Raw genomic sequence first — 15,036 nt, 5'->3', positions numbered from 1 at the left:
TATAGAGTGATTAATTTTGACAAGTGGGAGAATCCATTCTTCTCAAAGTAAGGGAAGAGTGAATGTTTGAAGATGTAGAGGAGTTCACTTGAGTTGATGGAAGGGGAAATTGAGACTGTTTTCGCTGAGTAGCTGGAATGTTCTCAGTACAGCGATGAGTCAAATGCAGTTACGACAGAGGAAGGTTTGAAATTGCCTTGTGGGAACTGGGAGACAAAGGGTGTTTGTTTGTTAAAGAAAAGGATAAAAACATAATATGCAACCACATCAACCCAGGTAAGGTTAGGAAAAGTATGACATCACTGGAGGCAGCCATGAAGGGGGAAAGCCAGCACTGAGGGTTGCCCAGACCAGGAACTAGAATGGGGAGTGTGACAGCAAGACAGGGAGACGGGAGATTCTGTGATACTGGGGAGGGGGATTATAACTGACTGTGGAGTCCAGCGGATTAGGTGAACAGGGATAAATAAGGAAATTTTGTAGGAGGCTGTGGTCAGGACAGGGATTGTGGATACCACATGCTGTCTGAGTTCAAACTTAGCAGGAATACTAAGGTATTTAGTTCAAGTTAGTTACCGTTCAGGTCATGTCAAAACTTTCACCACTGGATTATCTGTGAAATCCTGTTATGATCACACTTTTGATAAATCTCTATTCTTCACACTTTCCGTTGTTGGCGATGTCCTGTTCTCCTCCTGCTATGTGATTTATAATTGCATTTTCCTTTTCTATCTTCTTTGTGTATGTGTGCTTTTATTATAATGTAACTTAATTTTTTGTAAACAACCGAGACATAAATTAATTTTTTGAAACAGATGAAAACTGACATGTGCTCACCATCAACTCTATTCATTAAAATAATTAATATTCTTTTTTTATTCCTAGATTGTGAAAGATGCTTACCAAGAAAAGACAGCCACAGTTTATCCTGAACCCCAAAACAAGGAAGCATTTGTCCGCTCTCAGATGTATAGCACTGATTATGACCAGATTCTACCTGATTGTTATTCTTGGCCTGAAGAGGCCCAGAAAATACAGACCAAACTTGAACAGTAGCATAATTACTGACATTTCTAATTCCATTAATGAGATCTTAATTTCTCATAATTTTTAAAGATTGGAATCTTTTCTAATTACTCATAATATTCTAGACTAGGATAATTTTACTTTAACTATAAAAATTCATGGAAGAATATTAATATACTTTGGGGTAAACATCACACTACACAATTTTGCTTCATTTACTTTCTCATTATTTATGGTTTCTCTCTTAATTATTTTGCCCAAGTTCTCTTAAAAAGCTATTGTACCTACTACTGAGAAACACACCATTTTTATATAGGGAACTAATGGAAAGACCAAAATTAGTAATAAATTGATATGCTCAACATTAAAATCCATAATTGTTTTGTTGACCATTTTGTTAAAAATCTACTCTTTTTTCTTTTTAATAAAGATAGAAATGAATTTAGGCATAGATGAATTTTTGCTAAAAGCAGAAACAACACTTACTTGATTGCCTAGAGAAAAATAACTTCTCAGGTATTTTTATTCCGGTCCTACATTATATTAGTTCTTCTAGTGCAACTGAACTCTAACATTTCTAAGAAAGATCATTGCTGTTTACAATGCCTTGTGCAGCCTTAGATTTTAATATTCTTTCCCCATTGTTACATCTTATCACTTTGGTTCTCAGTCAGATATCCCTTCTAGAAGCACTTTTCTTCCTCCCCTGACTGAATGCCCTATCCTTCACACTATTGCTGCTGAACATTTGCAGACTGTGGTGCCTGTCCAGAAGTTGGTACCTTCAATTCAGCATAGCCTGAGCCACAGAAAGAGCTGAAAGAGAGTAGGTAATATCCTTGAGAAAGGGCTGCCTGTGGAGCTGACCTCTTAGGACAAAGATCTCTGGAGTCAGGGGCAAGAGCGTGGTTCCCAGACAAACCGGGTTCTCACTTAAGTGACCTGCCCTCGTGTTTCCTTGATTAGCTCAGGTAATTAGAGCTCACTGTGTTACAATAAACTCACTTTACTCTGAGTATGGAGGAAATTTTGTAACCCAATTCCCCAGTATCAGAAACTATCTTTACATCAGGTATTAAGATATTCTAATTACCGTCAGTACTTATAGCCCAGAAATTGTTAACTTCAAGTTTTACTTTAGAAATTAATAACTGAACCAATGGAAACCATTTTAAATTCTTAAGCTCAGGTGCAATAACATTTGCTATTTATTTGTAGGATTATTTGGAGAATTTCTGTTCTTGAAATAATGCTTTTAAAAAGTATAAGAAGATGTTCAAGATAAACTATACTGTACAATGACTTTATTGAAGGTTGAAGATTATACAGATAGTTTCAGGTGTGAATAGACAGGGTGCGGTTATTTCTGAAAGTAACATTTAGTCAAGAGTTTCCTCAATATAGTCACTTTGAAAAGATTCAGAATGCTTATTTCTTGTCTGTTTCCATGTTGTCTTGCAACTCTAACTAAATGTATTTACCTATGCAAAAGATTTATTAAAGTGTAGAAAAAGTGAATGAATAAAATTATGATTGTCTTTTTCTCTTAAAATACTGTTACATTTTAAAATGATAATGCTGGGCCTTGGCAGTCATGTGACAGTGTATGAATTTTAAAAATATTCTCATAGCTAATTTCAATATGAACTTCATTTAATACATGTGTAGTCATATTTGCTCTATACTATAATAAATGAGCGACTTCCTTATCCTCGGAGAAAGATAATAAAACAAGCATTGGATGATTACTTACTAGGTTTCAAGTATTCTGTATAGATTAATTAATGTAGTCCTCACAAGTTCCTATGAAGTAGGTATTTTAAGTGGCTTACCAAGTCCACAGAGCTAATAAGTCAAGGAGGTGGGCTCTAAATCCGTGTTTATCTTGCTTCATAGTCTGCTCTCTTTTTGCTAGAGTGCAGTCTAGAATACCACCGTACAATAGACAAAGGAAGTGAGCAATCTATGTAATTTCTAGTGGCCTCATAAAAAGAAAATATAGGTGGAATCCATGTTAATTTTATTTAAACTGACATCTCCAGATTATCGTTTCAATATGTAATCCATATAAAAATATTAATGAAACGCTTTATCTTATACTAACCTCCAAAATCTAGATATTTTCATATGCATCCAAGTCATGGAAGCTCACAGACCCCCTGAATATATGAATTACAAAGATAGCACAAAAATCAACAGATAAAAAGAATAAGGTGTTTAGTAAGAGGATTGGGAAAGCTGACCTACTATGTGGAGAAAATTAAAACTAGAATCCTACCTTACATCATTTAAAAAAGGGGAGCTTAGATGGCTTAAAGACCTAAATATAAATTGTAAAAATATAATGTCAATAAAAATTAATATAGCAAAGTATCTTTGGGACCTCAAGAACCCAAACAGGAGGTAAAAAATGGATGGAACGCATTATCTAAGGATGGGGAGGTTTGGGCTGACAAATGGCTCCTGCCATAAAACACTGTAAAGGGCGAAGAAATCCAGGAACTGTGGGATATGATGGTTGCTTCTACAGAGATGGGTTCATAAAGAAAGAGATCATTGAGGCTCAAAGGATTAAATTCTCAGCTCAAGGCAATGCTTAGGTTGTTGCCAAAAGAATCTTTTCTGTGTTACTAGCTTTAAGGCTGAAATAACTGAAAACAAGGTCATACTTAATCCTACTCGTTGCCAGCTTATACGAGGAGTTGCACTCACAGCTTCACCAGACCTTGTACTTAAGAGTATTGATCAGAAACAGTACGACCTTGATATGGAATGGGGATCTATGGGTAGGGGGATTTGGAAGACATGTGATACCCTAAGCTACTGTGAACAATAACCCAGGTTTGAATACTGTAAGTTCTGTGTCCCAGGAAACCCCTCAACCCCTAGGCAAACTGTAAGAATTGACTTGTCCTCCCTTGCTAATCAACGTGGGAGCTCTTCCTGTCTAACGAGGTTATTACTGCCTTGCTTGAAGATTTTGTGATCGCCTCAGTTTACCTTCTGCTCTTCCCACATTACTTCTCATGACCTGCACATTCTTAATATCAGATTCCAGAGAGGAGCTGTGTTGGATACAGTAGAAAGGGAAACCCAGGAGAAGATTCCCACCAAAAGAATTCTTGACTTTGCTTATTTATATTGGCAAAACCCCAAGAGAAAATATGGGATTCTGAAAATGTACTGAGAAAGGAGAAGTGCGCTTTTGGATTGGATAGAATTGACTGATAGGGATGTACCTGCCACAGATTTTGGATTTGGTGTGCTGCCTTGAGCAGCTGAAAGTCATTCTACTTGGTTCAGTTAGTTGACTGAAATATGGACTTAATGATGAAATTAAATGAAACTGAGAATGCAAATATTTCCTGAAATAATATAAAGGAATTCAAAGATTTCAATGATAGGAATGTTGGAGTGGATTTGTCATGTGCAACCAGACCATCTTTATCCTAGTGATCTCCTGAGTCTCCCAAGAAGACCTTGTTACTGACCCCCCTTTCACTAAAACCTTGAGAAATACATTGGTGATGGGAATAGCAGTATCATGAAAAGCATTTTTTTTAAGTTGGCATGTAATTAACATTATATTAGCTTCACATATACAGCATGATTAGATGTTTACATACATTTGGAAATAATCACAATAAGTCTAACATCCATCACCAAATTTTGTTCTTGTGATGAGAACTTTTAAAATTTACTCTCAGCAACTTCCAAGTATGCAATAAGAGTATTATTAAGTATAGTCACCATGCTGTACATAACATCCCCTTTTATGTAGACTCCGCGTATAAGAGAGATCACACAGTATTTGTTTTTCTCCGACTTATTTCACTTAGCATAATGCTCACAAGGTCCATCCATGTTGTCACAAATGGCAAGCTTTTATTTTTTTTATGACTGGACTATGTATATACACACATATTACATTTACTTTTTTATCCATTCACCTGCTATTGGACACTTAGCTTATTTCCATGTCTTGGCTATTGAAAACAATGTTGCAACAAACATGGTGTGCAGATATCTTTTCAAATCAGCATTTTCATTTTTTTTGGGGTAAATACCCAAAACTGAAATTACTGGATCATATGATATTTATATTTTTAATTTTTTGAGGAATCTCCATACAGTTTTCCATAGTAGTTTTACCAATTTACCTTCCTATCAAGAGTCCCGAAGTGTTCCCTTTTCTCCACATTCTCATCAACACTTATTTCTTATTTCACTTATTTCTTATTTCTTTTTGATAACAGCCATTCTATCAGGCATGATGTAATATCTCACAGTGGTTTTCATTTGCGTTTCCTTGATGATTAATGATGAACATCTTTTCATGTGTCTGTTTGCCATCTGTATGTCTTTGTAAAAATGCCTATTCGGATCTTCTGCCTGTGTTTTAGTTGGATTTTTTTCTATTGAGTTTTATGAGTTCTTTATATATTTTGGATATTAACCTCTTATCAAATATATGATTTGCAAATATTTCCTCCCATTCAGTAGGTTGCTTTTTCTTAAAAAAAAATTTTTTTTAATGTTTACTTATTTCTGAGAGACAGAGAGTGGGGGAGGGGCATAGAGAGAGGGAGACAGAATTTGAAGCAGGCTGCAGGCTCTGGGCTGTCAGCACACAGCCCGAGATGGGGCTCAAACCCATGAACTGTGAGATCATGACCTGAGCCGAAGTCTGATGCTTAACCAACTGAGCCACCCAGGCACCCCAAGTTGCTTCTCATTTTGTTGGTTTCTTTCTTTGTGTAGAAGCTTTTCAGTTTTGATGTAGTCTCAGTTGCTTATTTTTACTTTTTTTGCCTTTGCTTCTGGTATCATATACAAAATTTCATCACTGAAACGGACATCAAGATGCTTACCGCCTATACTTTCTCTTACAAATTTTATGGTTTCAGGTTTTTCATTCACATCTTTAATCCATTTTGAGTTGGTTTTTGTGAATGGTATAAGATAGGCACTGAGTTTCATTCTTTTGCATGTAGCTTTCCAGTTTTTCCAACATTGATATTGAAAGACTGTTCTTTCCCTATTGTATATTCTTGGTACTTTTGTTGTAAATTAATTGACTATATATGCATGGGTTTACTTCTGGGCTATTGTGTTCCATTGATCTATGTGTCTTTTTATGTCAGTGCCATGCTATTTTGATCATTATGGCTTTGTGATATAGTTTGAAATCAGGGAGTGTGATTCTTCCAGCTTTGTTCTCCTTTCTCAAGACTGCTTTGACTATTTAGATTCTTTTGTGGTTCTATGCAAATTTTAGGATTGTTTGCTCCATTTCTGTGAAAAATGCCATTGGAATTTTTTATAAGGATTGCATTGAGTCTGTAGGTTGCTTTGGGTGGTATGGACATTTTAACAATATTAATTCTTCCAGTCCATGAGCATGGGATATCTTTCCACTTATTTTTGTTGTCTTCAGTTTCTTTCATTAGCATCTTATAGTTTTCAGTGTAGAGTTCTTTCACTTTCTTGGTTAAATTTATTTCTAGGTTGTTTATTTGGTGTAAATGGAATTGTTAATTTTTCTTTCTGATGGTTTATTAGTGTATAAAAATGCAACAGATTTTTGTATATTGATTTTGTATCCTACAGCTTTACTGAATTCATTTATTAGTTCTAACAGAATATTGGTAGTTAGGGTTTTCTCTATATAGTAACATGTCATCTAAAATAGAGACAGTTTTACTTCTTTCTTTCCAACATGGAAGCCTTTTATTTATTATTGACTGATTGATTGATTGCCTAATTGCTCTGGCTAGGACTTCCAATACTATGTTGACTAAAAGTGGGGAGAATGGGCATTTTTGCCTTGTTCCTCATTTAGAGGAAGAGTTTTCAGCTTTTCGCCATTGAGTATAATATTAGCTGTGGGCTTGTCATATGTGGTTTTTATGTTGTGTGGTACATTACCTCTATACACACTTTGTTGAGAGTTTTTATTATAAACGGATGTTGAATTTTGTCAAGTGCTGCATCTGCTGAGATGATCATATGATTTTTGTCCTTCATTTTGTTAATGTGGTATGTCACATTGAGTTGCTGATTTTGAACCATCCTTGCATCCCTTGAATAAATCCCACTTGTTCGTGGTGTATGATCCTTTTAATGTATTATTGGATTCAGCATTTTACTGAGGAATTTTAATGACTATTCTCTGTAAACTGGGAAGACTTGTGGGAAATTCTGTGGTTAAAAATGGGCTCCCTATTTTAATGGAGACATCAGAATCTTGGGGTTGATAGAGGCTGGACAGCAGCACTTTGCAGCAATTAACAACTAGAGACACAATGGAAACAGTATCATAATAGGAAGCTGGTTCACTGTAATCATCGTAGTTTGGCCTACCAAAATCTTTGGTGGTGGCTGGTAAATCATTGGGCCTCATAGCCTGAAATGATGTTGAAAAATCTAATTAGGACAGCACAGATACTGACCAAGAAAAATGAGTGCCAGTGTATAATACAACTGATATAACCACACCAGTGTATAGCAGCTAAATATTAGCTGGACTTAGGACCAAATATATGGGCAACTCAATGTAGGCCCTACTTGGAATGTGTAACAGCAACAGTATGAAAAACTTGACTAGAGCCACCAATATAGAGTGTCAAGGCGTTCACGAAATTGTCATGCATAGATATGGATGAAAGACCCTAAGGTGATGAACTCTAATATCCAGAATCTTTCTTTGAGTTTCCATTTACTAGAATAACAATTCATTGCAAAAAGGAGACTACTAGGCCTTCTGGAAATCACCTGGCAACAGAACTCTGAACGAATACAAATTTCTAGGGTCTCAGAAATTATTGCGGTCTATAAGTCCTAAGTGTACCCTTAGGACTAAGTGTATGTAGGAACAAATCCACCCTCTAGTCATTTTCTTAATGAAGAGTTAGAATTGATTTCTTCATCATCTATCACCACATTGGATCCTTGATAACACACAAAAAAGGGTTATTCTGGCAGGAAGTACCCATTGATTTGCAGAGGTAAGTCCCACCATCAAAAGCTTTTTTTTTTTTTAAATTTTTTTTTCAACGTTTTTTATTTATTTTTGAGACAGAGAGAGACAGAGCATGAACGGGGGAGGGGCAGAGAGAGAGGGAGACACAGAATCGGAAACAGGCTCCAGGCTCCGAGCCATCAGCCCAGAGCCTGACGCGGGGCTCGAACTCACAGACCGAGAGATCGTGACCTGGCTTAAGTCGGACGCTCAACCGACTGCGCCACCCAGGCGCCCCCCATCAAAAGCTTTAAAAGAAGCTTTAAAAGCTTTAAAAGATGTGATTCTTATCACATCTTGACTATGATCTTTGGATCACCCTAACTTAATCAGATGGTGATTCCAACTGCAGCTGACAGACAAGTTCTCTTTCTTGGAGCAGATCAGTGAGTAGCTACTGATCAGGCCAATGCTTTTTTGTTTTTCCTATATTCTAGTAAGTAGAGGGCCCTTGAAGCAGTTTGTGCTACCAATAAACAACATTACTCTCTGATTCTGTGCCAGAATATAACTCTTGACCTTGATCATCTCACCATTATACAGGGCATCACACTGGTCTAACACCTTGATGATGGTATGTTCATAGGACCTGGAGCATGGGCATCATTGGATTTCCTGAATAGCTGCTAAGACCTCATGAAAGCACAAGAGCCTACCGCCTTAGCCAAGTTTGTGGAGGTCCAATGTCTGATGCATGTTAGGATGTTACTTCCATAATGATTAACTAATTGTGTGCCTTGCTCCACCTGTGACTAAGAGGTCCCTCTGTGTTTGCGGGGCTTCTTTGATTTTCTGTCCACTGCTCAAACCCATTTATGAGTTGATCCAGATGCTTCTGGCTTTAACTGGGCTCAGAAAAAGGCTGCTTTAGCTGGTCCAGGCTGCAGTGAAAGTAGTTTTACCATGTAGACCTTATGAGGGAGACGCAATGGGCTCAGAGTTTTGAGGCAAGTCAGGATTCTGTATAAAATAAGGATTTTTTAGCAAACTGTGCCATCTTCTGAAAATACCTATTCTTTCAACTTACTACTGGGCTACATGAGATAAAAGCAAATGAAGGAAAATTGTCCTGAACAAGGATTCTGTGAAGACCTCAGATAGACTCCCTCAGGCCTTCACAAGTTCTCTGAATGGATGGTTGGCATTTAACAGTCATATATGGAAACTCAAATTCACAGGCAATATACATCTGATTTAATATAAGGATGGTTTAGAGATATTGTATTATGCCCATCAACTCATCTGGCCCACTCCTCAATCCACAATGCAAGTGTCCTCAGCCCTTAGCCCAACACATAATAGACCAATAAGGAATGAGAAGCAGAGAACATACTTGAAGAAAGGCTGATTTAATCCAGTAAGTTTTAAAAAGACACTGCAATATTTAGAAAGACCATTCTTTTCAGATAACCGTTAAAAAAATGTAATGTATATAGTATCAGGATTCTTAAATTCCAAGCAATAGAGACTGATTATGTGACTTTCAAGGAAAAAAAAGGCAGATGTTGAACAACTGAGCATTTGGTAGGCCAGAAATGAAAGTGGCACTATGGATTTAAGCAGCAAGAGCTCAAAACCATCTCTCTGGAAGGCTGCCAGAGGGTGACTTGAGTCCAGTCACTTCTCCCAAAACATAGAGAAAGGGCAGTTCCTCGGAGTAAGTGTTGTATGTGTGCTGGGGAGTGGGGGCTGTATGTGGGAGAGGTGCTGGGGGAGGAGGGTGGTCTGTGTTTCTATCACGTTGAGCAAAGAAAACTAGCAGTCTACTATACATACAAAACTGAGCTTTGAATTATCATATATATATATATATATATACATATATTTTTATAAAACACACTTTTTCTGTAATTAATGTCTATTGTTAGTGTTCCTGATAGGAAAAAGTATTGCTACATGCTAATACTGAGCATGTAAAAATAGTTTCTGAAAAAATTATCACCAGAAATAGCTCCAGAAGCAGTAAAGAGTTCATAAAAGTTACTCCTTTTGTTTATTGAATTATATGAATAATCTATTTTTTGTTCCATATTGTAGTTCTTTAAGCTTCTTTATCTTTCCATCACTATTTCTAATGTAATCATAGAAAAAAACCATTGATGAGAGGTTTAGGCATAGATTAGGTGGAAGGCACCTAATGTGGGAAAAAAAGTTAATAGAGTCACATCTGCTTAGGGCCTAAGAACTTCTAAATACTAATTATACTTTATTGACAGTCTTGGGGAGATTATATGGGATGCATGTTGTTTTCAGTCCTGATAAAGATTGAGAAATGAGCCTTTGGGAATGTAAGTCCTATTTTTTCCCTTTGTATATAGGTAAAGTGTAAGGCTCTTGCTTGGGTCCCACCCACATCCAAGGCTAGGTTTAAAACATGAATGGGCAAGCTGGATCATCTGGCAAAGACAGACGAGAGCCTTGGTTTGAAGGTCTGAGTTGTGCCCTGAAAAGAAACTCATTCTGAGCTAAGAGTGTAGGCAGGGCAGAGTGGGCCCAGTTTCAAGGCCTCAAGGTCAAGGGAGTAAGCTTAGTGCAGGGTCTGCTGTTCCATTATATCCTTGCCCCAGTTCAAGGACGTGTGTCTGCATGCTAGACACAGAAAGTAAAACCAGAATGTACTATTCCATCAAAAATTTTGTAAGCTCCCTGGCACATGCAGCTATGTTTGGCATCTAAGAGAATGTATCACAAAACGGGAGTGAGGCATTCATTCCCCTCCACGTTACTAAATCTCGGCATGCCACCTTTAGCATCCTGAGGGGCCAGGACATCAGTGGGGTGCCTGAGACCAGCAGGAGAATGAAATGGTCCCTGAGAAAGGGCAGTAGTAGCTAAAGAGAGACCATGGAAGCCAAAGAAATTTGCAGAGTCTCAGCTCAGGACATCTCTTGACACAGGTGAGACTCCCAGAAATTCTTGGGTAGGGTAAATCCTTTGCAGTGAAACAGCGTGGCAAGTGCTGCATAAATAGGGGTTACTGTCATTAAAAAAGTCACATTTTTACAAAGGCTGGTGAAGCTGGGAATTTTCAGATGAGATGGCAGTGACTTCTCACCAAAATGCAGAGCTTGGATCTTTCCCCCAAGGTGACAGTACAGAGCCATCTGTACGACTCCTCCCCAACACTCCTGCCCTACAAAGCAGTGTATACTGGCACACAGGCAAAGGGTGCCAGTACCCATTGGTTGTGGAACATTTTTCTGGCCAAGAAACCGTATCTTTTTTTGTCGGGAAGAACTAAGAATGTTGGTATCCTTTTCCTTAGTATCATAAATCAGCTGGTGAAAACAGCCAAAGAATACATAGCATCATGTGTCATCTTCATTTCCCTTGAGACTTCATTTCTCTGATTCCTCTGCCATTACATTTAGGACCTAGTTCTGCTAAAAGAAAAAACTACAAATAGGCGGTTTAACTTAAAGTAAGAAATGTAGTAAACACGTGCCCTTTGTTTTCGCTTTGAACCTTAGAATTCACTCTTCCAATAACAAAAGAAAATGTGGTATGTCATCGTGTGCTGGTATCATGAAAGACAAAAATGTTATTTATGGGTTCAGAGCTGTAACATGACTACTGATACTAATTATGGGCTTTGGACTCCTCTTTAATCATCAGCTTCATTAGTTAAAGTGTTTTTATTAACTTGCAATTAAATAGTTTTCAGTTAACATAAGAACATAGAGATAACATCACATTTGCACTGTGAAAAGGTAAAAGGCCTTTGTGTTTCATTACCAGGTAAAAAGTCTGGAGCTAGGTGTCTCACAGATGATACTAAACAGCCACTGGCCCTTTTATTTTGGTCTTATTAACAGAAAATACTGACTTAAAGTGATGAAATTACACACATAGGCCACTTAATGGCGTCCTAGGAGTCTGAACTTTTACTTTCAATACCAAATAGTATCTGGAAAACATGCTCACTTTTGTGTTTTTTCAGAAATTCTAAGAATTGGCCCAGATTCATGTGATAGTCATTCCTTAATCCATAGTCACCATGGGCCTCAAGGAGTAATTCTTCAAAAGAATGGAAAAGGCGCAGATCCTCTCCATTTCCTTCCGTTTCCACACTTTCAGCATGCTTACAAGAAATGTGTTTCCAGTTGGGATACCTAATTGTGTGCCAGAATTCCTCACAGTGCTCCTTGAAGCCCTCCACACAGATTATACCTGGCTTTCCTGTCATGCAAAACCCAGTCACATCTAACCTTTTCCCAACATCCAAAATCTTTTTTCTTAGGTCCTGCTGATATATGTGGTGACTGTAGATCCACATCCGGAGGAATGTGTTCTTGACTGGCTTTGCTTGTGTAGACGGTTCATAAACGAGCTTTCTGTTCAGAAAATAGGAGGCACTGTTGTCCTGTAACCACTGGATTGCTGCACATACACAGAGCTCACCTGGATCAAAAGTCCCTATGTAAGAAGTGAGACCTTTGTTGAGAAGTAGTTGCTGTTGTCTGTCAAGCTCAGGAGACCGTCCAAACAGCTGCAATGCTACATAGGGGTAGCTGTGAGGCATGGTTACTTGCAAATCAATTTTCACCTTAAAATGAAAATCAAATAGATTTAAGTACCGTAAAATCACCTAAGCTGGTTTATCAGTGGCAACTGCATGATTTTGATAAATGTAATAGTTATTGCTACTGTTAAATGTCAGCTATGTGCCAGAGACTCTACCGAGTACTTTATATACACTATTCCTTCCATGTAAGCATCCATTCATTCCAGTATTTACTGAACACTCGCCATGTGTCAGGGACCCTATGCTAGGATAAAGAAGCAAAGGAGCTAGACACAACTTCTGCTCTTTGTGAAAAGTAGAGCCTAGTGAAAGAGACAGACATTAAACTAGTAAGTACACAGAACAAGTATTTAATTCCAATGGTAATGTGAAGCATGGAAAAGTGCAGGATCTGCTGAAATGTGTAACCAGGGAGACAGAATTCAGTCTGAGGAACCAGGAGATCTTGTCTGAGGAAATGAGAGCTGAAGGATGTACAGAAAATCGCCAGAAGAGGGGTTCTTAAAAGCCTAGTCCACTTGTTATCTATGCTATGCTAATGTTACTGGAGACAATGGATCAGAAGATGAAGGTAAACTCATTTTTAGTATTTAGATTTCCTATCTGGTATTTGCTTTCTGTGCTATGATGTCACCAAATAAACATTCATCCACTCCTTACAAGCCAGATTTGCTAAAGGTAAGATTTAGATTTATCAAAATCATGATATGTATACAAGACAGTACATACTACGATAGTTGGGTTGGTAAAAAACTGGTTGAGTGAACAAAATAATGATGGTAGTATGAGACTGCAGATGTTTTTAATAAAAACACTAGATATATTTGTTAAAAAGTGTGCGCATTTATGTAAAATCCAAGATATTTATTGAAGACAATTTACAGTGCATCCCATATTTTACGTATTTCACTTTCAAACAAGTAAAGGAAATAAGAATCTGGAATATTCTCTATTTGTTTCCTGGACAGAAAGCTCTCCTTCCAAGTGTTTGCAATAAAAGCTGGGCACCCAGCAACAATAAAAGCAACGCAGGGTACCTACCTTGGGCTCCTCAATCTGGAGTGTAATCACAAATTCGATTTTGGGTGGCAGTGCCTCCCTTTTTCCTTCCAAATATCTCTTTATATTCGTCAGGACATTTACATCTTCGAGTTTTACTTCTCCTTGGTTAGGAAACATAGAGAACAGCATTTCCATCTCTAGCAGCTGAAGCTGCAGGCATTCTTTCATTGAAGCGGACATGCTGCCTCCAAATCCACCTGCCAGGAAAACCGGAAAAGCCCAGGGGCACTAGGTTTCTTAATTTCAGCGGCGTCCAAAGAAATTTCCGGAAGGTCCCTTTCCCTGGAAGCGGTTTTGCAGGAACGTTGTGCACCGACAGCTAGGGGCACAAACCGGGACACTTACACTCTTTCTTCGCTTTATCTCCCGACCCCCAAATCTAGTATGCACGACATCCCTCCAGAGACTTCGTTAAAATTCAGATTCCCAGTCCGTCACCCACCCACGCCCACCCCCGCTTCCGACCCAGATCCGGGAATCTGGACTTTCAACAAGTGTTCCAAATTATTCCGTTGCAGGTGGTTGGCAAACAACACCTGCAGATGCTCTGCAAGCCTGAATTCTGGTTAAGGCAAGGAGCCCAGTTTCCGAATCCCACCCAGGTCTCAGGCTCAGGCGGAGCTGGGCGCTGTGGCCAGGGAGGCCCGCAGTGCTGGCGGGGCTGTGGTCAACTCCCTTGGCTCCGAGGTCTTGGGGGCCCCGCGGCCCCCAAACGCTAGGTGCCGCCCCTCGGCCCCAGCGCCAAGAACCCCTCCCTAGCGGGCCTTTACGGCTCTTCGGGGAGCCACACCAGCCCCGGGCGGCCCAGATCGCTCCGGACGATTTGGACCCACCTGGCCTCTGCCCCGAGGGGCCTAGGCTTAGGGAGAGTCTTACAGGTACATACATAAGATGGTGTTTAGTGCGAGCTGGTGCGGGTAGATGGTGGCGGGGGTGGTGGGGGGAGCGACTCGAGAAGGCTCCCAGAGTCAAAGGCTGGGGAGATGAACCCCGAGAATCGAGGAGGGGATGCGGGAAAAGGGTTTATGGCCGAGGCCACCTTGTCAGAGGCCCCCAATCGGGGTTGGTACCCCCATCTGGGACCACTAGGGACCCTGGCTTCCCAGGGACGCAGGAATGCCACCCCGAAACCCAAATTTGGAGGCGGGGACTGTCGCAGTACTCTGGTGGCCTACGACCCTCGGCCCCAACCCCCGGGCCACCGCGGGGGCCTCACCCTTCCCGGTCATTCAATGGAAACAGACCCAAGCCCATTCAGAACCGGGATCCGCAGTTCCGCAGGCGCGAGCTGCGCACTACCAGCGACGAGGAGAGGCGGGTCCAGCGGCCCCTCCCCCGTCGTGATTGGCTGGGGGGCGTGGCGGTGGGACGGAAGTCACGCAGGGCCACGTCTGCGGGTTCC

The 15,036-nt window shown here is 39.6% G+C and overlaps 2 protein-coding genes across 3 annotated transcripts in view; one reads left to right on the top strand and one right to left on the bottom strand.

The window, feature by feature from the left end:
• Positions 1-4,427, top strand: part of ME1 (malic enzyme 1) — a 192,226-nt gene extending 187,799 nt beyond the window's left edge. Inside the window, exon 14 of the mRNA XM_049653949.1 lies at positions 886-4,427. Coding sequence (XP_049509906.1) covers positions 886-1,056 — 171 coding nt within the window. The 3' untranslated portion in view covers positions 1,057-4,427. The remainder of the gene's footprint in view (positions 1-885) is intronic.
• Positions 4,428-9,380: 4,953 nt separating this feature from the next.
• RWDD2A (RWD domain containing 2A) lies at positions 9,381-15,034 on the bottom strand. Of its 2 annotated transcripts, none has more exons than XM_049653954.1 (3): positions 14,851-15,034; positions 13,614-13,953; positions 9,381-12,593 (listed from the first exon to the last, which is right to left on the bottom strand). In XM_049653954.1, exons 2-3 carry the CDS (start codon positions 13,812-13,814, stop codon positions 11,916-11,918), a joined length of 879 nt encoding a protein of 292 aa, XP_049509911.1. In that variant the 5' UTR covers positions 13,815-13,953; positions 14,851-15,034; the 3' UTR covers positions 9,381-11,915. The 2 variants fall into 2 exon arrangements, with proteins under 2 accessions (XP_049509911.1, XP_049509912.1); XM_049653955.1 differs by having other exon boundaries at positions 14,879-15,034.
• Between the last annotated feature and the right edge of the window lie 2 nt (positions 15,035-15,036).

The sequence above is a fragment of the Panthera uncia genome (genome assembly GCF_023721935.1).
Source record: "Panthera uncia isolate 11264 chromosome B2 unlocalized genomic scaffold, Puncia_PCG_1.0 HiC_scaffold_24, whole genome shotgun sequence".
NCBI lineage: Eukaryota > Metazoa > Chordata > Mammalia > Carnivora > Felidae > Panthera > Panthera uncia.
This window is presented reverse-complemented; position numbering and strand designations above follow the sequence as displayed.